This window comes from Dunckerocampus dactyliophorus, chromosome 11 (genome assembly GCF_027744805.1).
Source record: "Dunckerocampus dactyliophorus isolate RoL2022-P2 chromosome 11, RoL_Ddac_1.1, whole genome shotgun sequence".
NCBI classification, from domain to species: domain Eukaryota; kingdom Metazoa; phylum Chordata; class Actinopteri; order Syngnathiformes; family Syngnathidae; genus Dunckerocampus; species Dunckerocampus dactyliophorus.
The window spans coordinates 20,712,565-20,731,335 of record NC_072829.1 but is presented as its reverse complement, the minus strand read 5'-3'; the positions used below and the strand labels follow the sequence as shown (position 1 = coordinate 20,731,335).

Here is an 18,771-nt window from a genome sequence, read left to right as displayed (position 1 = left end):
TTAGATTTTTCTATTACTGTTGCAGGTCGTTGAGATAATGAAAAAAAATAAGTGACAGGATCTAATGAATTCTTTATGATATTCAATAGGACAGTGATGTTTTAGAAACATTATTTTTTTATTGGCTTTATTACAAAGGAAAGTTGGCCACCCTAATCTTGTGTAATTTGAATTATGTTTCCTCTGCAGTACTGCCTGGCATAATCATTACAGACAATGCATGGATGGATATATCTTTCCTGAGGCCATACAACAATACATACAAAGCTTTTAAATAGACTAAATTCAAAAGAAAACTGGTAGCCCAATGACAACATAACCAACGTCTTTACACAATCACATTTAAAAACATTTACAGATGAGGTTTACAAAAAAATGTCCACACTGGAGAAAACTTAGGCGATTTTATCAATAATACTGCACATGGCAGCATCTTTGTCCCATGTTTTGTCCTTCTTTATTGTAGGTGCACCCTTGTTCTGGTGAGCAGCTGCCATACAGCTTGCTCCTACTTCCTCTACTTCCATAGGCTCTGTTTTCAGCCTGGGACCCTGCCCAGAAGGCCCAACACTGCTTCCAGCAGCCACAGTTCTTGTCCCATCTCCAGCACTGTCAGATTCCTCAATCTGTGGTAAGTCATCTGGCAGGGAGGCAAGGCACCCCTGGATCATCTCAACCACCCGCTCCAAGTGTTTTTGGAACCGCTCTGCCGTCTCAAGTCTCTGCCTCTTTTGCACCTCCATCATCACTCTCAAAGTCTCCCGGGCTTGATGTGGCCTATACTCATTTATCAGGTGATGGATGTGAACAAACAGAAGTTTCAAGTCCTCCAGCTTTTCTTCTCGCTTTATACTACCGGGGCTCTTAATAAGGATGTCCAGAAGGTCCAGGAAGTTCACCAGGATAGACATGTTGAGCTTCTTGAGTTCACGTTTGTGGTCAAACGGCACAGGATGAAGCCTCTCGATGCCTTGGCTCTCCAGAGGACGAATGATCAGGTCATCACACTGGAACTGGTTGCCAAACATCATGTAGCTGTCTCGGATAGGTGGAGGCGGTTTGGGCGCCACCCCCTTGCAGATATTTTCATCCGTATACTCTTTGATGTACTGCATTGGTGGAGGAGGCAGGGCGCTAACCTGCTGTGGTTCACCCATGATGTCGTCTGAAACATTTAGGAAAATGTTTACATCGCTTCAAAAACGCAATACTGGAATATATCATTTATCAATACTGTATTGATACATGATCAAATATGATATTACTGCTTTTCAACGCCCACACAGTCGACACTGCAAAACAACCATTAGAAGCAAGTTTCATGTGGTCATGTGTTAACAAGTGTTTCTTCCGCGTCAAGAAGTGTCCATCATACATGCACTGGAGATGATTTAATTCATGTTATTATTGTGACATTTAGGTTTTTTGAAAACCCTTGGTTCACTAACAAAGGTTAATATGTTGAATGAAGAAACCTGTTCCCATGTTCAGGTTCCCCAGAAACCTGTAGGATCAATAAAGTACATACATACATACATACATAGTTTTCTGCTTCTTCAGTTCCATACACAAACAACTGGAATACAGTCGAAGTAGTTAACACAATCGCCACAACGTGATAAGTTGATAACATTGTTATTGCTGGCAAAATACTGTGTACAGTTATTGTATCATAACTTAATGAGTTCATTTAGCTGATTTTATGTATACATACATTGAGCACGTGAAGCTCTCGTTTTTGTTTGGGCTTTTGTATTATAAGTCATTCATGATGATTATTTTTTTAGCGTGCTGCAGTCAACGCAGCTATGTATAGTAGATGACCATACCACTGTATAGGACTGCAATTTGACAAAACCGAGGTTTGCCACGCTTTGCCACTTAAAAAGTTAGATGTTGCGTAAAATAAAATACAACGTAATATAAAATGACGATCAAGTTACTTCCTGCGACCTGCAAACACACGCATAGCCATTTCTTCTTCCTATCCGCCAAACATTATTAGAACGCACCAGGATAAGCAAAAGCAGCTAGCGTTAGCTGTTAGCTGCATGTCGTTGCTACAGTTACGCCTGATTTTAAAACTTAAGTATAGAATCCAAGATAGACCACGAGACTGAGATAACTCTACATACCTCTGAAATGGCTCCTTAGGTCAGGCAACGTTAACGTTTTGTTTGAGATTTATGAACGCTAAATTACAGGACAGATTGGATTTGTGTACCATACCCGAGAGCGGACATGGGGAATGACTCTACTATGATTTTACTGGCTGAGATGTACACGTGACCCAGTTTAGTCGTTCGGATTGGTAAACCTGGAAGTGAAGTTCTAAAGCCCTGATTGGGCGCTACACTCGACACGTGACTGTACCATTTCCAAAACGTCACTTCCAGTACATTGTTAAAAAAAATTAATATACTGTACCTGCATTTTAGATTACAAATAATGCCATGAATGACATTTAGTGTATCTCGTTTATTTTCTTCAAATGGCATAACTATGAGCAAGTGTTTCCACATTAACTGTAGAACCTTCTTAATTTTGTGTTAGTAAATACAGATTTAAATTGCACAGTTAAATTTAATCACATGTTGTTAAATGACCTTATTTTAGTGTAGTCATAGGAAAGTGACTTATTTAACGCAGTGCAGTCTACTAAACTAATTGTGTTTGTGGAGTCTGCATATGACATCTCTTGGAGTCAGGATGTGGTTTACTGAGTGCAGCAACCGGAAACTGCATTTTATCCTTTGTCTGTCGCTTTGTCGTAGTCACACTCAGTGTTTTAATATTGTTGTCAATGTTACCATGTTTCCTAGGGTGATTCTGAATGGGACAATGATCAAAAAATCTCAGCAAAAGAAAAGAACATCTCCATGCAACTACAAGGAGAGATTTTTTGTGCTGGACACAGAGGAATTGAAGTATTCAGAGTGTCGCCCTGGAGTAAGTATCTATACAGAGTAAATATTTGTTTGAAATGTCACTGCTGCTCATTTGAATCATTCCAAGATTTGGACTGTAGTTTAGGCTTTTTGAGGATGACCTTCAATTTCTATCATATTTTAGTGTGCATAGACAGCAAAGTTTATGTTCTTTCAGAAGAAGTCCATACTCAAAGGTTGCATCAAGTTATGCAGCATTAAGTGCGTGGAGACGGTGTTTTCCGATCTCCCTATTCCATGCACCTTCAAGTACCCCTTTCAGGTGAGGTTTGCACTTTGTCAGATGAACACTCTCAAGAGAATATTTACTCTAAAACCAATGTAGGATAACATAACATTCTCAAATACAAACATCAACAGGTTTTTCATGACAACCATTTCCTCTACATTTTTGCCCCAGACAACAATTGTCGTCTGAGGTGGGTCCAAGCTATTAAAGAAGGTGAGCAGGTCTACAAAAATATTTGCAGTTAAAGAAGGATTTTAGCATTACAAATGACTTTGTTGTTGATGTATCATGATTTATTTATGTTGTCATGTTATGTTATGTTAGAAACAAAGAATAACAAGCTAGTTGAAAAATACCACCCACAATTTTGGATGGATGGAAAATGGAGATGCTGCCAACAGTCAAATAAACTGGCAAAGGGCTGCCATGTATATGATCCACTGGGTTACGGTTTGTATTTCTGTTTTTATTCATATAGTCTTATCATAGCCAGGCTTATTGTAAAATATACAGTATTTATTTCTGATTGAGATTTTGCTGAATTCTGCAGATTGCACATTTGGCCTTGATTAGAATTTGTTAAGTAGCAAACACCTTAGCATGCAGAATGTAAATATGATATTTTGGATTTCTCCTCAGCCTCTAAAAAGCCACTTCCTGGAATCCCAGATGCAGAGGTACCCCATTTTTTAACTAACTGAATTAAAAAGTATTATTTATAGGGTGAGCAGGATGAGTAGAAGTGTTATACCTTAAAAAAAAACTTTGTGTCTTTGTATGCGGTAAATAGTCTTTATTAATGGTGCAGGGAAATTACTTTGCTACAGCAGCCACATTTACAGACAAGACAAGAAAAAAATAAGAACAAAAATGTAAAGTGAAAAAGAAAAGACAAGAAAAATGTAAATAAAATAAATAACATACAATAAAAATGAACATACACCACCGGTCAACATTCTTAGAACACCCCAATTTTTCCAGTTATTTATTGAAATTCAAGTCATTCAAGTAAAGCGAATAGCTTGAAATGCTACAACGGTAAATGGTGAAGTGCCAGAAGTTAAAAAAAAGTGTAAGGTTACCCAAAACTGAAAAATAATGTGTATTTCAGATTTATACAAAAAGGCCTGTTTCAGGGACCGCAAAATGGTTCAACAATTTAAAGCTGCTCTGCAGAATGGAGGTTGATCAAGCCTTGGCAGTCGGTGCAACTAATTCCTACAGGTGTTCCAAGTTCTGGAGTATTTACTGCCTCCTCTGTGTTCGGAACACAGTGTGGTACTATACCCTTGTGAACATCACTTGAGCTACATGGTACTGGAGAAAGTCATTTGTTGCGGCAAAAATGGCAAGAAAAAAGGGAAATAACAATGGAAGAGAGACAGACCATCTTCACAGGGTTTTCCTCCAGAGAAATTGGAGTGTTCTAAACCTTTTGACCGGTCGTGTATATATATACTGTGATTATATAACTTATGATTTCAATTATTCAAAGCAATTTTGCAAAATTGTCACAATTTTTCCTATTAGGTAGGATTGCATGACGCATTGCAAAAGATGGTCATTGCATTGCAGAACTACACACCATTTAGAGACAAAGAGCTGGCACTTCAGAAAGACAAGGAGTACACCCTGATGGACAGCTCTAACCCTGAGTGGTGGAATGTCCGAGATGAAAAGGGGTAAGCTATTCCTATTGAGTTTGTGTGGCTAATTTTATATGGGAGACCATTTACATTTTCTTTCCCTGTCATTAGGAACACAGGTTTAGTACCTAGCACACACGTGACGGAAAAGTCAGGAAAGAACTTTGAGAGATTTGAGTAAGTTGCATTTCATTTCTGTCTTTTCCATTTCTTCTGATTATCATTAGTGTTACTGCTGCATGATGCATTTTCTTCCTGTTGTGCATATGTGTGTAACATGGGTTGGGAAAAACGGTGTGAAATGAATTTCTTCTTCTAATGTGTCCTTTTAAAGATGGTACAACAAGAACATAACCAGAGGGGAAGCAGAAGACATACTATTCAAAGAGGTAAAAACAACATCAGTGAATCTTTTATGCATTCAGGCTCCTCACATTGATAATTAGGTGGAGTGTTTGTGAGTGCAAAAGTGCTCTTTGCCTGCAACACATTAAAAAGTGTTGCATTTGCAAAATTAATTTGAAAGTGAAATTGAACTGGCACTATTCGAATCAGACATGACACAATGCTTGGTGTTTTCACAACCACAATTGCTACAGGTGTTGCATTTTCCGCAGAGAAGTTTTGCGAGCATGAGCGACTAGATGAATTGGTATCTACAAGCAGGGGTGGATTGGCCATCGGGAGTACCGGGAGGTTTCCCGGTGGGTCGACCAAAAATGGGCCGATGAACGACCGTTTGTTTACTTATTTATTGCTGTTAAGCTATATTAAATGGAAATTGATACATGCCAGGCACTAAGACCAAGCGGAAACGGTCGCTCAAGTCGAAGACCGCCGACAAGCTCGTTGATTGGCTCTTTCCATATCTTGCCAACCTGTTATTGACCATCCCTGTCACTTCATGAGAGCTTGGACGTTCTCCACGGTGTTTTGCCAGTTGGCTCGGAGTTCGCGTTCATCTCACTCTCTGTAAGTTGTTAACATGTTGGCCGTTTGTTCTGCCTGGGTCACGTAAACTAAACTGATTTTAATATCAGACGTTTTATTCACATATGTAGTATTTGAATGTGTGTGCATCCTTGTGTTTGGTAGGGAAAAGCGAGCTACCACTGTAAATGGTTCAGAACGCATGTTCATAACTGTCTATGAACTATACTTGACATAATACTGTACATGGCAAACACGGTGAGGTACAGTATGTTGTCGTACGTACGTATGTTATGTACGGCTGCTATTTTTATACTTGGTAATCATTTCTACCTATAATAACATCCCCCAATCATGTCACCTGCAGACTTCAAGTGTTTAACGTGCCAACATGCTCTTATTTCTGTGCCCTCATGAAAGACATTGACATAACAATTTAAACAATATCTATCTATGGGTTATATATTTTTTCAGTCAGTGTTAATGGTCCTTGATAGTTACAATGACTAAAACACTTCTGTTACAATAATACAATAAAATCAGATGGTTGTATTATTGTTTTCCATACTTTCCATACTTACAACCAGTCAAAGTTCTGATTGCATGCAGACTTTTGGTTTTTTTGCATGTAATCTTGTTCAGAACTATTCCACATTATTCCTCTGCTTTTCATGCCCAGATTTGTGATCTCCTGTGGACATGATCTCACCAGAGACCCCAGCAGCCCAGTGAGCCCACTCATAAATGTATTCACTCTCATTTATGTATTCACGGCTCCAGGATATACAGTAGAGGGATATTGTTTAGTATAGTGGCGTTATTAAGGACTTGCATGTTTGTGTGCACATCAACGGGGCGAGTTGGCACAGTATATGCGCGCGGATCTAGACCAAAAAGTCCAGGGCCAAATTTTTGTCGCAGTCCATCCCTGTCTACAAGGAGTGCTCATTAAGTATTTCCCCTGACCCTTTCCAGTAGACTGAGAGGAACAAAACTTTTCAATTATGAGTGTACCAAGTAACCGTTTCATGGTATGAGACATGCTTGCACTTCACAAATGAGTTAGTGAACAGTTATGTGGTGTTCTTGAAATGCCAGATGTTGTTTTCATCAAAGAATGTGACATTGACGTTGCCAGCGCTTATGATGGGGCATGTGCCCTCATCAAACAAAGTCATGGGCAATCTTTATGAACACTGCTCTTATTACTTGCTAATTGATTTTGTTACACAAAATCACCTTTGAATAAAATCACTGTTCAATACCTGTATATAATGAATCAAACTTGTCATTTTCATTTGTGTGTGTTATACACTTTTAGGCAAAAGAGGGTGCATTTATGGTTCGAAACTCAAGACAGACGGGCGTCTACACAGTGTCAGTCTTCACCAAAGCACCAGGGTAAATTGACCTTTATAATATCATTGCATCTGTAATATCCCTAAATGTAATGCAGCTCTTCAACATCTCATCTTTAGATCAAATGGGGAAAAAAATCCATGTGTGAAACATTACCAAATCCGACAGACAGAAACAGGAGAGCCTACTTTTTACTTGGCAGAGAAGTACCTGTTCCAGACTATTCCTGAGCTGATCTACTATCACCAACACAACGCTGCGGGTAATTGTTCAAATGTTTCTGATGCAATGTTGAAGCAGTTAGGTTGGGCTGCTAACACCCCTCATGTCTGATGTCTTTCGACAAATCATTTTTTTTTTTTTTTTACAGTGTGTGTGTGTGTGTATATGTGTTATTTGGCAGGTCTGATAACACGTCTGAGACATCCTGTCACTCAAGCAGGTGGCTTCTCCCAGGAAACTGCTGGCCCCTCCCAAGGTAATACAAATAAAAAACAATAAGGTTGCTACTACCTGTACTGTACTATTACTACAGCTACAATAAATCTCGTTAATGCTGCTTTTGCTGCCCTCTAGTGGTGTTAAGCTTTCAGTTGGTCATGGTGCTTCACTGTTGCACAAATGCAGTATGTATTTTATCTATTTACAAGTCATTGAATGACTATTTTTAGTTTGTCACGTTTGTTGAAGATCGTCAAACAAATTTAAATATTAGTCAATGACGACAAAACTGAACACAGACTGCAGAATTTTTAAATGAAACTTTTTATTACTAAGGGAGAAATAAAATCCAAACCTACATGCGCCTGTGTGAAAAAGTGATTGCTCCCTCAACCTATTAACTGGTTGGGCCACCCTTAGCAGCAACAACTGCAATCAAGCGTTTGTGATAGCTTGCAATGAGTCTCTTTCTAATCCTCAGGCCAACTCATGCGGCGTTTACGCGAGTCCAATAACACAACCAAAAAATAGAGCACCACCCAAACCAAAAGTTACAGGAATGGCATTATACTGTCAATAATTCATGACACTGGCCTGTGGTGTGTCCCAATGGTCTTGGCTGCGGACCTGGTGGCGGGCCGGAACCTGTCACGGAGATGTGCCAGCCGGTTGGCGCCGTCTTGTGCAGCAGTCGTTACACGGGGGCGACCAGTACGAGGGCGGCCGTTAGAGGAACCAGTGGCATGGTATCGCTCAGCAAGACAAGTATTGGTAGAGCGGTGGACTCCAAACACCCTGGCGACAGCAAGACTACCCCGTCCAGTTTGGAGCATACCAATAGCTCGATCCCTCTCTGGTTTGCGACAATCGTGGCATCGTGAAGAAGTGTGTTTTTGGCTTCATTCTGGTGCCCTTTTATAGAGAAGGCTTGAGCACAGTTAACAAGTGGTAAAACTCAACTCTGAGTTTCAAACATGAGCTCGTGTGCATAAACAAGCCTGAAATGCACACTTTATTGTCCTCACAATCAGTCAAGCGGAACCAAAAAATCTGTTCACCTGTCTTCAGCCTAATTTGGAGTAAAATCATGATGCTCAGCCATTTTTCCAAATGCACCCGTATTTCTTAGGAATATTCGCAAATTAAAATGTTGCGTTTCTTTTTTCCTTGAGTGTATTAAAGGAAGAAGCCTTACTCCCGCCTCGCATAATCAGTGCTTTCATTGCAAATTGCCTATTTACCCTGCATATTTCAAATTTAAATAATTCCAGACCAAATACATACTGAGCTAGCAAGCTTGTTGCTGTGTGGAGCATGTCATCACTCGCGTGCAAATATCAGTATTAAAAGCCGATACCAATATGAGCCGATATGTCATTTTTATGCCAATATTGACAGTCCTATATGTAAATACTATCGGGATGAATTGAGTTCCTCTTCAACATTTCCTGAAACAAATGTGCAATAGACATGTACAAGTAATTATATATACACTGTAAATATATATTTATTTATTTATTTATTTTATTGTTTTATTGACTATATTTGTTTCAGGAAATGTTGAAGAGGATTTCAACCGAATTCACATTCAACTAATTTTGCTTACTGCTTAAAGTCACTAGTTTACAGTGTAGTTTACTACAAAAAAAGTAATTATTGCATGAATAAGGTTAAAACTGGCTTTTTAAAACGCGTGTAAACACCATTATTGGATCATGTTTTAAGGATTGAATGAACACAAATAGTGTTCATGACAGTTTTGTTGTTGACGACAGTTCTAAATGATTTATCGCTCAACAGATGAGTGGGAGGTGGACCCTGAAGACCTGGACTTTGGGCTACAATTAGGCAGTGGACAGTTTGGGTTGGTGCTGCAAGGAAGATGGAGGGAGAAAAAGGTTGCACTGAAAATGATAAAAGAAGAGTGCATGTCAAATGAGGAATTTAAAGAAGAAGCGAGAATCATGATGTACGTGAGAGTCTTGATTAATTTGTCGAGCTAATAATCAGCTGATCGTGTATCATTGGCCGTGTTTTATCAGGAGATTGTACCACTCAAAGCTGGTTCAGCTCTATGGTGTATGCACCCAGCGCTCTCCTATGTGTTTGGTGTTGGAGTTCATGGAGAATGGATGTCTGTCGGACTACCTGAGAACCAAAAAAGGGACTTTATCCCAGGATGCAATGTTGGAGATGTGTCTGGATGTCAGTGAAGGGATGGCTTATCTGGAGATGTCAAACTTCATCCACAGGGATCTGGTAAAACAATGCCATCCATCCATCAACTATCTATACTGCTTGTCCACATTAGGGTCATGGGAGAGCTGGGTTGTTGTTAATGTCCTCTTTTCTCCTTTGTAGGCTGCCAGGAATTGCTTAGTTTCAAAGAACAATGTGGTGAAATTGTCAGATTTTGGCATGACCAGGTGGAGTATTTACCAAAATTCCCTTTGTTACTAGAAAACATTAGTTATCTTACTTGTGTGATGTATCCCTCCACTGTGTATTGTAGATATGTTCTTGATGATCAGTACACGAGTTCCCTGTGTTCCAAGTTTCCCGTCAAGTGGTCGGCGCCAGAGGTTATCAAATATTGCAAGTTCAGCAGCAAGTCTGATGTCTGGTCCTTTGGTAGGAGCTTTCTGACTTCATATTGTAAAAAAAGAAGTCAATTTGCAAGTTTTTAAACAGGAAGCACTAATGTACAGTAGTTAATATGTCAGAAAGCAGCTGGATACCACATTTTCCAACTGACATGACCATTTAGGAGTTTGTTTACCCCTTCAGGTGTTCTCATGTGGGAAGTGTATACAGAGGGCCGCCTTCCTTATGAGAACCGCTCCAACACTGAGGTGGTGGAGTCCCTGAATGCTGGCATGAGGCTGCTAAAGCCAAAGTTGGCACCAGAGGCTGTGTATCTGCTCATGGAGTGGTGCTGGAAGGAGGTGGGAGCATGACTCTAATACTATACTATACTATACTATACTATAGGACACATCAAAATAAGTTTTTTTCCCTGACATTTTCAATCTTAGAAACCAGTGGATCGTCCGTCCTTTGCTCTGTTGCTGCACGAGCTTTCCTCACTCTCCTCATACTTGTGAGACAAGACAATGGTAGTGGATGCTAAACTGTATAAACAAAGCTGTATGTGTTTTATTTATTACATCACTGTCATTTGTTTTATGTACTATATATTGATGTTTCACATAATCACCCCTGGTAACATAGCCACCTCTGGATTTTGCACTTTATTTGTTTCATTGCCCTGTATACAGTTGCACAGTCTATTTACTGTACATAACAACGGCTGTATAGGTTAACAATAAAGAGTACGGTATATGATATGTTGTGTGTTGTGCTGCTAAACAAGTTAGGGTGCACTGCTAAGTATTTGCCACTTGTAAAGATTTAAAATCATATTTCCAGACATGTTAGATGATTTCCCTAGTTTTAAGGGCTATTTACTCATTGCGTTTATAGTATAACCTCAATTTTAGAATGAGGGATTACTATTTGTCTAGTTCAAAAATGTTAAAATTAAGCAAATAACTCTTTATGTTATTTTTTATTGTTTAAAGAGTCCACAACATCCACAGGATCCTTAATTTAAGAACCGCTAAACAACGTTTTAACATTCTGTTTATTAAACAGGAAGGTAATGGCATACTGTCAACAATTTTTGATAACCAATGCAGACGAATGACTAAATTACAGATTTTGTATAGCAACTTGGTGTACTGGTTAAAGAAAATAAATATTGATGTTAGGAAATTAGCACTTCTGCTTGTGATTTTTAATAGCATGAGTTAAGATATATATTCGTGGAACAAGTAAGACTTTTTTTGGAAATACTTTTTGGCCTAATTGTAAGATTAATTTGGGCTTATTTCAAGATCAGCGAGTTTCAGAAGGCTGCTTACTCATTTTGCACCAATATGTAATTTAATTTTCTTAATTTAGGATTTTTTTTTTTATAAAGTAACATGAACTAGCTGCATAGACATACTTTCACTAATTTTGTCCTAATATCTTGTCTGTTTATCTTATATTTGGCAAGCCCTGTTTTACATTTAAAATGGTTTTAGGCTTATTGCAAGATTTTTCAACTACTTTCAGGATACAGCTTTATTACTGTGTACCCCGCCTTTCGCCCAAAGTCAGCTGGCATAGGCTCCAGCATACCCCCGCGACCCTAATGAGGATAAGTGGCATAGAAAATAGATGGATGGATAGTATTGAGTGTTAGTTTGGGGTGGCTGTTGCCCAGAAGGTAGAGCAGGTCATCCAGGAGCGAGAAGGTTGCCGGTTGGATCCTCGCTCATAATTTCAGTAGTTTTAAGTAGTTTTTTCCAAATATCTAGTCTTTTTTTATCATACTGTATATTTGGCCAGCCCTTTTTTGCGGTGTACTTACTGATCATGGCATGCTCACCAGACTGTTTAATGGCAATGCCGGCACAAGCTTATGCAATCGAAGCACTTCACAAGTATTTTTGACCAAGTCAACTATACCAAGTGGTATGTGCAGAGTTAGAATGCCATCTACTGTACGGGGTTGTAACGACAAGATATTAAGTGTTAGTGAGAGTGAACAGTTTGCACTAAATCTAAAAAAAAAAAGCGTAAAATCTGTGGCGGTGTCACTTTATTAGTGGCGAGCTACCACAAATAAATTAAAGCATTTCCCCTTTATAAACAGCTGTCTTGGGCTTGGTACCGTACCTCCTGCCCTCAAACATGCTGTGGTCAGACCACTCCTCAAAAAAACAAACCTCGACCCGTCTGTTTTGTTCAACTCCGACCTGATTTCTGACTTGCCCTTTTTGTCCAAGGTTATGGAGAAACTAGTTCTTTCCCAGCTTCGGTCTCATCTTCATTTACATGCCATTGTGGACAAGTTTCAGTCAGGCTTCAGGGCACGTCACAGCACTGACTCTGCACTACTGAGACATCCTTGCAGCCCTCGACACCAAGAACTCGGCAGTGCTGGTGTTATTAGACCTTACAGCCGCCTTTGACACTGTGGATCATGCTGTTCTTATCTCCCGCCTTAAGCACTGTGTTGGACTACTGTATATTGGGCAGTGCTTGAATGGTTCACTTCATATACCTCACAAACAGTACTTTTTCAGTTATGCTCGATGACTTCTCCACCACTGAATCCCCTCTCTCCTCAGGTGTACCACAAGGCTTAATCCTTGGACCACTTCTGTTTTCTCTGTACATGCTGCCACTAGAACAAATCATTTCCAACCACAACATCAGTTTTCATCTCTATGCAGATGACATTTAGCTATACTTACCTGTGCTCCCAAATGACAGAACTCTCTTCACAGTTGCCTTCATGTAATAAAACTATGGCTTTCACAAAACTTCCTCCACTTAAATGAGGGGAAGACTGAATATATTCTGTTCAGCCCTGACTCTTCCCATAGCACACCCATCTTTGGTCCCATGACACCACAGTTCACTCCAGCCGTTGGGTGTTATTTTTGACTCCAGCCTGAAATTTGACAAACAGGTGAATGCTGTTGAGAAAGCAAGTTTCTTCCAGCTTAGGCTCCTGTCAAAAGTCAAACCTTTTCTGTCTCCATCAGTTCCAGGATCGACTACTGCTCCGCCCTCTATATTGGACTAAATCAATCCCTTTAACTGATACAAAATGCTGCTGCTCGCCTCCTCTCCAATGCGCCAAAATATGTCCATATAACCCCCATCCTCTTCTCTCTGCACTGGCTGCCAGTTTGATTCAGGGTGGATTTTAAGGTGTTTCTGTTTGTGTTCAAGACCATGTTTTAGTCCATCCTACCCATCTCACCTGCTGACTGTTTACCAGCCAGTCAGGGCACTGCGCTCCTCCATGCAGGTAATTAGTGGTTGCCAGGTCCAGATATAAGAAATTGGGAGATCGCTCATTACCTGTAAATGAGCCATAACTGAACTATCCGTTTTTAAATCACAGCAAAGACACACCTATTCAAACTAGCTTTTGACACAGTTCATTTTCGAATTATGTTGTCAGTGCTGTGTGTATACCTATTTTATTTCTGTTTTTATGATTGTGATTTGTTGCATTGTGTAAAGCCCTCTGTAAACTGTTTGGCTGTTGCTAAGGCGCTATACAAATAAATATTGGTCGATTGATTGATGGATTGATTGATTGATTGATCGACCTCTAATTCTATAGCTTAACTAATGACCATATTTGGTTGCTCAAGACAAATATAAAAGTTCCATATGAATCTGATTATACAAGATAGCAATAGGTCTACGATGATCTAAGTATGATAACAAAGAGGAAGAAAAAACTCCTCATATTATGCATTTTTTTCTATATTGCAGGCAAAATCCTACTTGAAATAAAATTACTGGAAAAAAACGTGAAAATCCACAGAAACTAAACTACACTTTACATTAAATCAGGGGTTTCCAGAAAAAAAACCCACATTTTTTACAGCATATATTGTGTCTTTTTGAGATATGTTTTCCGATTTTGCTGTGCTTTTGTTTAATGTTATTTCTACAATGTGCCACGGGCCAATAAAAAACAAGCTGCAGGCCGCAAATGGCCCCCATGCCGGACTTTGGACACACCTGCCTTAGTTCATCATTTTGGTCCTACTGGCACACTATCTTTTTGAATTACAAACACTAATATGCACTTGAGCATCATCTTACAATCAGCGGAATAGGGCATTTAAAAGCTAGTTTGATATAATTTGACTTTGTATTGACCAACAATGATCCTCAATAAAAATCCCATAACTGACATTATCGAGTCATTATCATTCTCATCATGCACGCGCCACTGTGACTGTCCCTTTAAGAAACTGCACTTGCAGCCATTTTCTGCTCTTTGTGTGTGTGGTGGATTAGCGCTGGTTACATACTGGGGCGAAACTAGAGCATCAGTCGGCTCACAAGACGAGCGAAAAGACGGAGAAGTGGTTGGAACGGCGTCACATCGTCCGCCCTCCACCTCGTATCGTCGGACGGACATGAGATTTGCAGGTACGTGGGCGACTCGGCAATGGGCGAAGATGAACGGGGCTCGATTGGTGATGTGAGCTGGGTAGTGATGATGGCTGGAGAGCTCCTTTTTCCGCCTCACTTCCTCCTCGCACAGTGCATCATCCTCGGTGCGTGTTAGTTGCTTACTACATCAAAGGTGCATGGGCGTTGCTGAAAGACGCCGGATTGAGTGAGCCGGTTCTCTAGTATTATCTCCACACACCAGCGGGATTCCCGTTATCTTCCAGCGGCATCGTAGCTCCCACGGTGGTGAGATGGGTGGGGTGAGTAGAGCGTAGCAAGTGCACCGATGAGTGATGGAGGCTAGACGTTTTTATTTGTTTTAATTCTCGAGTGGACGAAAAACGGCTTGTCTGGCATTCATTAGGGAGAAATTCGATGCTTGACTCCATATTTGTTTGAGTAGGCTAAGCATGGATGTGCAAGCGAGCGAGGTGTCAACTTTGGGAGGCTGCATTGCACTCATAGCGACACGCCTGCAGGCCTGTGGCTGATGCTCGGATGACACGTTCACCTACTTCCGCTTCACGTCCAAACACCCAATTTTCAGTGACTCCGTGATACAACCACCGGGCGCCGTGGATCTCGTCTTTGTGTTGGTGGAAAGGCTTCAGCCATCATTGCAGGCTTTTGAAAGTGTAATTTAGTCCTTCACCCTCAACAGTGATGTCATGATATGTAGCCAGGCTGCTTCACCAAATGTTTCACCCCAGATATTACATTTTCCTCAAAAGCCTAATTGATTAATTGATTAGGAGCAATGCATATTCAACTTCTTTAGGTACACCTGTCTAATAACATCCAGTACAAGAGCTGTATTAAATATTCTGCCTTGAAGAAATGTAAATGTACTGCATTGCTTTGTACTGGGAGGTGTTTTTAATATTTGAGTCATCCACTTAACAATTATTATTATTGTCTTCCGGAAGGTGGTTATGTTTCAAACAAAATGGATGTGTTTGCTTGAAGCTCGAATGGTTTATTACTTTTAGGTATCATCTTTAAACTCAACACGTTCAATTTTATAGAAAACCCACACATTAATAATCACAAATTGTTACAGTTATTTTTGTGCATATGCATGATTGGTTCAATATATTAATGTTTTTAAGCTATTAAGATCTGAACACTGATTTAGCAAGTATTGTAGTTATCTATACTGTGTTTCTCTCATTGTGGCTGCAGTTTACTGAGAGGTTTATCTAATATTTTGCTCATTCCATGTAGCTACAAATATAGAAAATATTAGAAAAAAAGCAAGTGTAATGCAAAGTGAAGCAAAATGGAGTGCACTACTTGGCTGCAGCCAGCAGAGGCACTGTTGATGCGGTCTCCACAGGTTTGTCTATAACAGTGATTCTCAACTTGTAGGTTGCGACCCACTTTTGACTCCATATTTTCAGTGGGTCGTGGGGTCTTTTCCCAAAAAAATATGTGTTGTAACCCAATGTCCATGAATGCACTTTCACTTCTGTGCTACTTGCTTGCTACGCCACCACGAGGTGCGTACTATGTTATGGCGACTTGGTCGAGCTCGATTGAGAGGGGAAGGACATTGAGTGTAGAATTAACGTGACGTTCGTCCGACACACAGTGGTGTTTGCCCCCTTCTTGATTTCTTATTTTTTTTGCATGTTTGTCACACTTAAATGTTTGAGTTCATCAAACACATTTAAATATTAGTCAATGACACAACAACTGAACACAAAATGCAGTTTTTAAATGAAAATTTGTATTATTAAGAAAGAAAGAAAAAAATCCAAACCTACATGGGCCTGTGTGAAAAAGTGATTGCTGGTTGGGCCACCTTTTAGAAGCAACAACTACAATCAAGCGTTTGCGATAACTTGCAATGAATCTCTTACTGCGCTGTGGAGGAATTTTGGCCCACTCATCTTTTGCAGAATTGTTGTAATTCAGCCAGATTGGAGGGTTTTTGAGCATGAATCACCTTTTTAAGGTCATGCCACAGCACCTCAAAATTCAGGTCAGTACTTTGACTAGGCCATTCCAAAGTCTTCATTTTGTTTTTCTTCAGCCATTCGGAGATGGACTTGCTGGTGTGTTTTGGATCATTGTCCTCCTGCAGAAGCCAAGTTTTAGCTTTTAGTTTTAGCAAACAGATGGCCAGGCATTGATCTCAGGATTTTTTGGCAGCAGAATTCATGGTTCCCTTTAATCACAGCAAGTCTTCCAGGTCTTGAAGCAGCAAAACAGCCCCAGACCATCACACTACCACCACCATATTTTACTGTTGGTATGATGTTCTTTTTCTGAAATGCAGTGTGACTTTTACCCCAGATGGAATGGGACACACACCTTCCAAAAAGTTAAACTTGATTCACAGAGCATTTTCCCCAAGTTCTTGAGGATAAGATGTTTTCTGCCAAAATTGAGACAAGCCTAGATGTTCTTTTTGTTCAGCAGTGGTTTTCGTCTTGGAACTCTGCCATGTAGGCCGTCATTGCCCAGTGTCTTTCATATGGTGGAGTCTGACCTTAAGGATGGGGGCAAACACTTTTTCACAATCAGAGCAACTGGACTCGCTTGAGTTTTAATTTATTGTTTCACTTCTCATCCAGGTCCATGTGCAAATGCTCTGATTCAACTCCCCAGACACAACATGTACTTGAAAACCCTAACACACAATTTTTGTTCTAATTTTTGAATTTGTGGATCAAAACGCACTGTTGCTGAAGTGATCATGATACTTCCTTTGTGCTGGCACACCATGTTATTTTGCAGTACCTCAAATTCAAACTGGACTTTAATGTCTTTTCATTAAAGGGACTGTTTGCAACACGTTCACGTAACCGTTGCAAAAATTTTTTTTTTTTACATTTACAATTTAAATCAATAAATATAATCTATTAAATAAATAACATATTTGAGAAGTCTGCATTCAAAAATGTTGCCGTTTGTCATTGAAGGGTGATGGTGGGTTGCTATGGGAACAACAACAGATCAGTTGATCGACAGTCATGCAAACCTCCAGGTAGAATGATTCCGATCAGTATATAGCAATGATATGTTAATCAATATAGAAAACAACAGTTGTTGATGTAATATTTCCAACTAGAAACACATCAATTAATCATGAATGCAAAATGTTCCTCAAAGATGTACAGTGGAACCCCACTTTTTGCAGGGATTACCTTGGACACAAGGCTTTCTACCCCTTTCATCCAATTTTGGATCAACATTTGCAATAAAAGTAGCTGTTGGCTGCAGAAACCTACCCGTCTTTCTTCAATTGCCAATGTTCACTTGCGACACAATCCAGGTTTAAGCCCTAAATATGCCTCACACATGTATTAAACACATTTAAAGCATAACATGTATAGGTACTCGGCACGAATGAATAGAGGTGACACGAAACGCCCAGCTCACAAGACGAGAACCCGACAAGATGGGATTTTAACATTATATTTAAGAATCGAGTAATCGGAAGAAAACATTTTTTTGCTTTGTTTAAAGAACAATTAATCCACAATAAATAAGAGCAATAAATACAGAAGAGAAAATAAAACATTTCACTAAATAATGAACGACCAATTGGTTTAATTTTTTTTTTAGATAATCAACCGTTTTATTCCTTAAAATCACATTTGTGCATAGGAACAAACTATTTCCTTGGGTCTGAATTATGGTGCTTTTGTAGATGATGTCATCCATCCCACACTTTAACTATTTACTGGAAAAGGCGAGAAATGATCATTACCTTACTAAGACAGTCCTAAGACTAAATTACATGTTACATTATGTTGATGGCTGTGTATTTGTAAGTCCTTTAGACAAATATTATTTATAAGATATTGATTTTTTGCAGTGTTCAAAGTAAATGAAGACACCTGTAGTGGAACACATTACTCTCAACTAAGTGATTGAGACACACACTTCATTGTTCCATTACACTAGTGGTCATCAACCCTTTGAGCCCAAGTTCTTGGGTGTCGGCCAGTGAGGACACTGATAAAATGTTACTTACTGCTTGCTCTTCTGACTCTTCAACACAACCAAGTGACGATGGAAAGGTGTCAGACAGCAACAGTTTGGCGGATAGTCCAACTTCGTATTGCCCATGTTCACAAAACAGTCCCGTGTGAAGTGCCGTTGACAGATGAGTATATTTTTCTCTTGCTGGTCGGGAATCAGCAACTCCAACCACTTCTGCCTGATGCTT

General features: G+C 39.7%; 3 protein-coding genes across 8 annotated transcripts in view; 2 read left to right on the top strand and 1 right to left on the bottom strand.

Moving 5' to 3' along the window:
- itk (IL2 inducible T cell kinase) overlaps positions 1 to 11,285 on the top strand; it is a 29,837-nt gene extending 18,552 nt beyond the window's left edge. For 2 of the 5 annotated variants that reach the window (XM_054791515.1, XM_054791519.1), the window contains 17 exons: positions 2,823 to 2,949; positions 3,106 to 3,210; positions 3,309 to 3,390; positions 3,502 to 3,627; positions 3,817 to 3,854; positions 4,708 to 4,859; positions 4,935 to 5,000; positions 5,158 to 5,212; positions 7,075 to 7,154; positions 7,232 to 7,374; positions 7,483 to 7,590; positions 9,354 to 9,522; positions 9,596 to 9,812; positions 9,915 to 9,979; positions 10,066 to 10,184; positions 10,341 to 10,498; positions 10,589 to 11,285. In XM_054791515.1, the coding sequence (XP_054647490.1) occupies positions 2,823 to 2,949; positions 3,106 to 3,210; positions 3,309 to 3,390; positions 3,502 to 3,627; positions 3,817 to 3,854; positions 4,708 to 4,859; positions 4,935 to 5,000; positions 5,158 to 5,212; positions 7,075 to 7,154; positions 7,232 to 7,374; positions 7,483 to 7,590; positions 9,354 to 9,522; positions 9,596 to 9,812; positions 9,915 to 9,979; positions 10,066 to 10,184; positions 10,341 to 10,498; positions 10,589 to 10,657 (1,879 nt within the window). In that variant the 3' untranslated portion in view covers positions 10,658 to 11,285. Of the gene's footprint in view, positions 1 to 2,811; positions 2,950 to 3,105; positions 3,211 to 3,308; positions 3,391 to 3,501; positions 3,628 to 3,816; positions 3,855 to 4,707; positions 4,860 to 4,934; positions 5,001 to 5,157; positions 5,213 to 7,074; positions 7,155 to 7,231; positions 7,375 to 7,482; positions 7,591 to 9,353; positions 9,523 to 9,595; positions 9,813 to 9,914; positions 9,980 to 10,065; positions 10,185 to 10,340; positions 10,499 to 10,588 lie in introns of those variants that run through there. The other 3 variants (XM_054791517.1, XM_054791520.1, XM_054791516.1) reach the window with 3 other exon arrangements.
- med7 (mediator complex subunit 7) lies at positions 100 to 2,285 on the bottom strand. The gene is made up of 2 exons (XM_054791522.1): positions 2,136 to 2,285; positions 100 to 1,165 (listed from the first exon to the last, which is right to left on the bottom strand). Exon 2 carries the CDS (start codon positions 1,155 to 1,157, stop codon positions 396 to 398), a length of 762 nt encoding a protein of 253 aa, XP_054647497.1. The 5' UTR covers positions 1,158 to 1,165; positions 2,136 to 2,285; the 3' UTR covers positions 100 to 395.
- A 3,126-nt stretch (positions 11,286 to 14,411) lies between the features above and the next one.
- cyfip2 (cytoplasmic FMR1 interacting protein 2) overlaps positions 14,412 to 18,771 on the top strand; it is a 34,256-nt gene continuing 29,896 nt past the window's right edge. For both annotated transcript variants that reach the window (XM_054792324.1, XM_054792325.1), the window contains exon 1: positions 14,412 to 14,567. The gene's annotated coding sequence lies outside the window, so the exon portion shown is untranslated. The remainder of the gene's footprint in view (positions 14,568 to 18,771) is intronic.

What these genes read in the sequence shown, in the direction of transcription:
- med7 (XM_054791522.1), bottom strand. Translation starts at nt 1,157, where the DNA reads ATGGGTGAACCACAGCAGGTTAGCGCCCTGCCTCCTCCACCAATGCAG.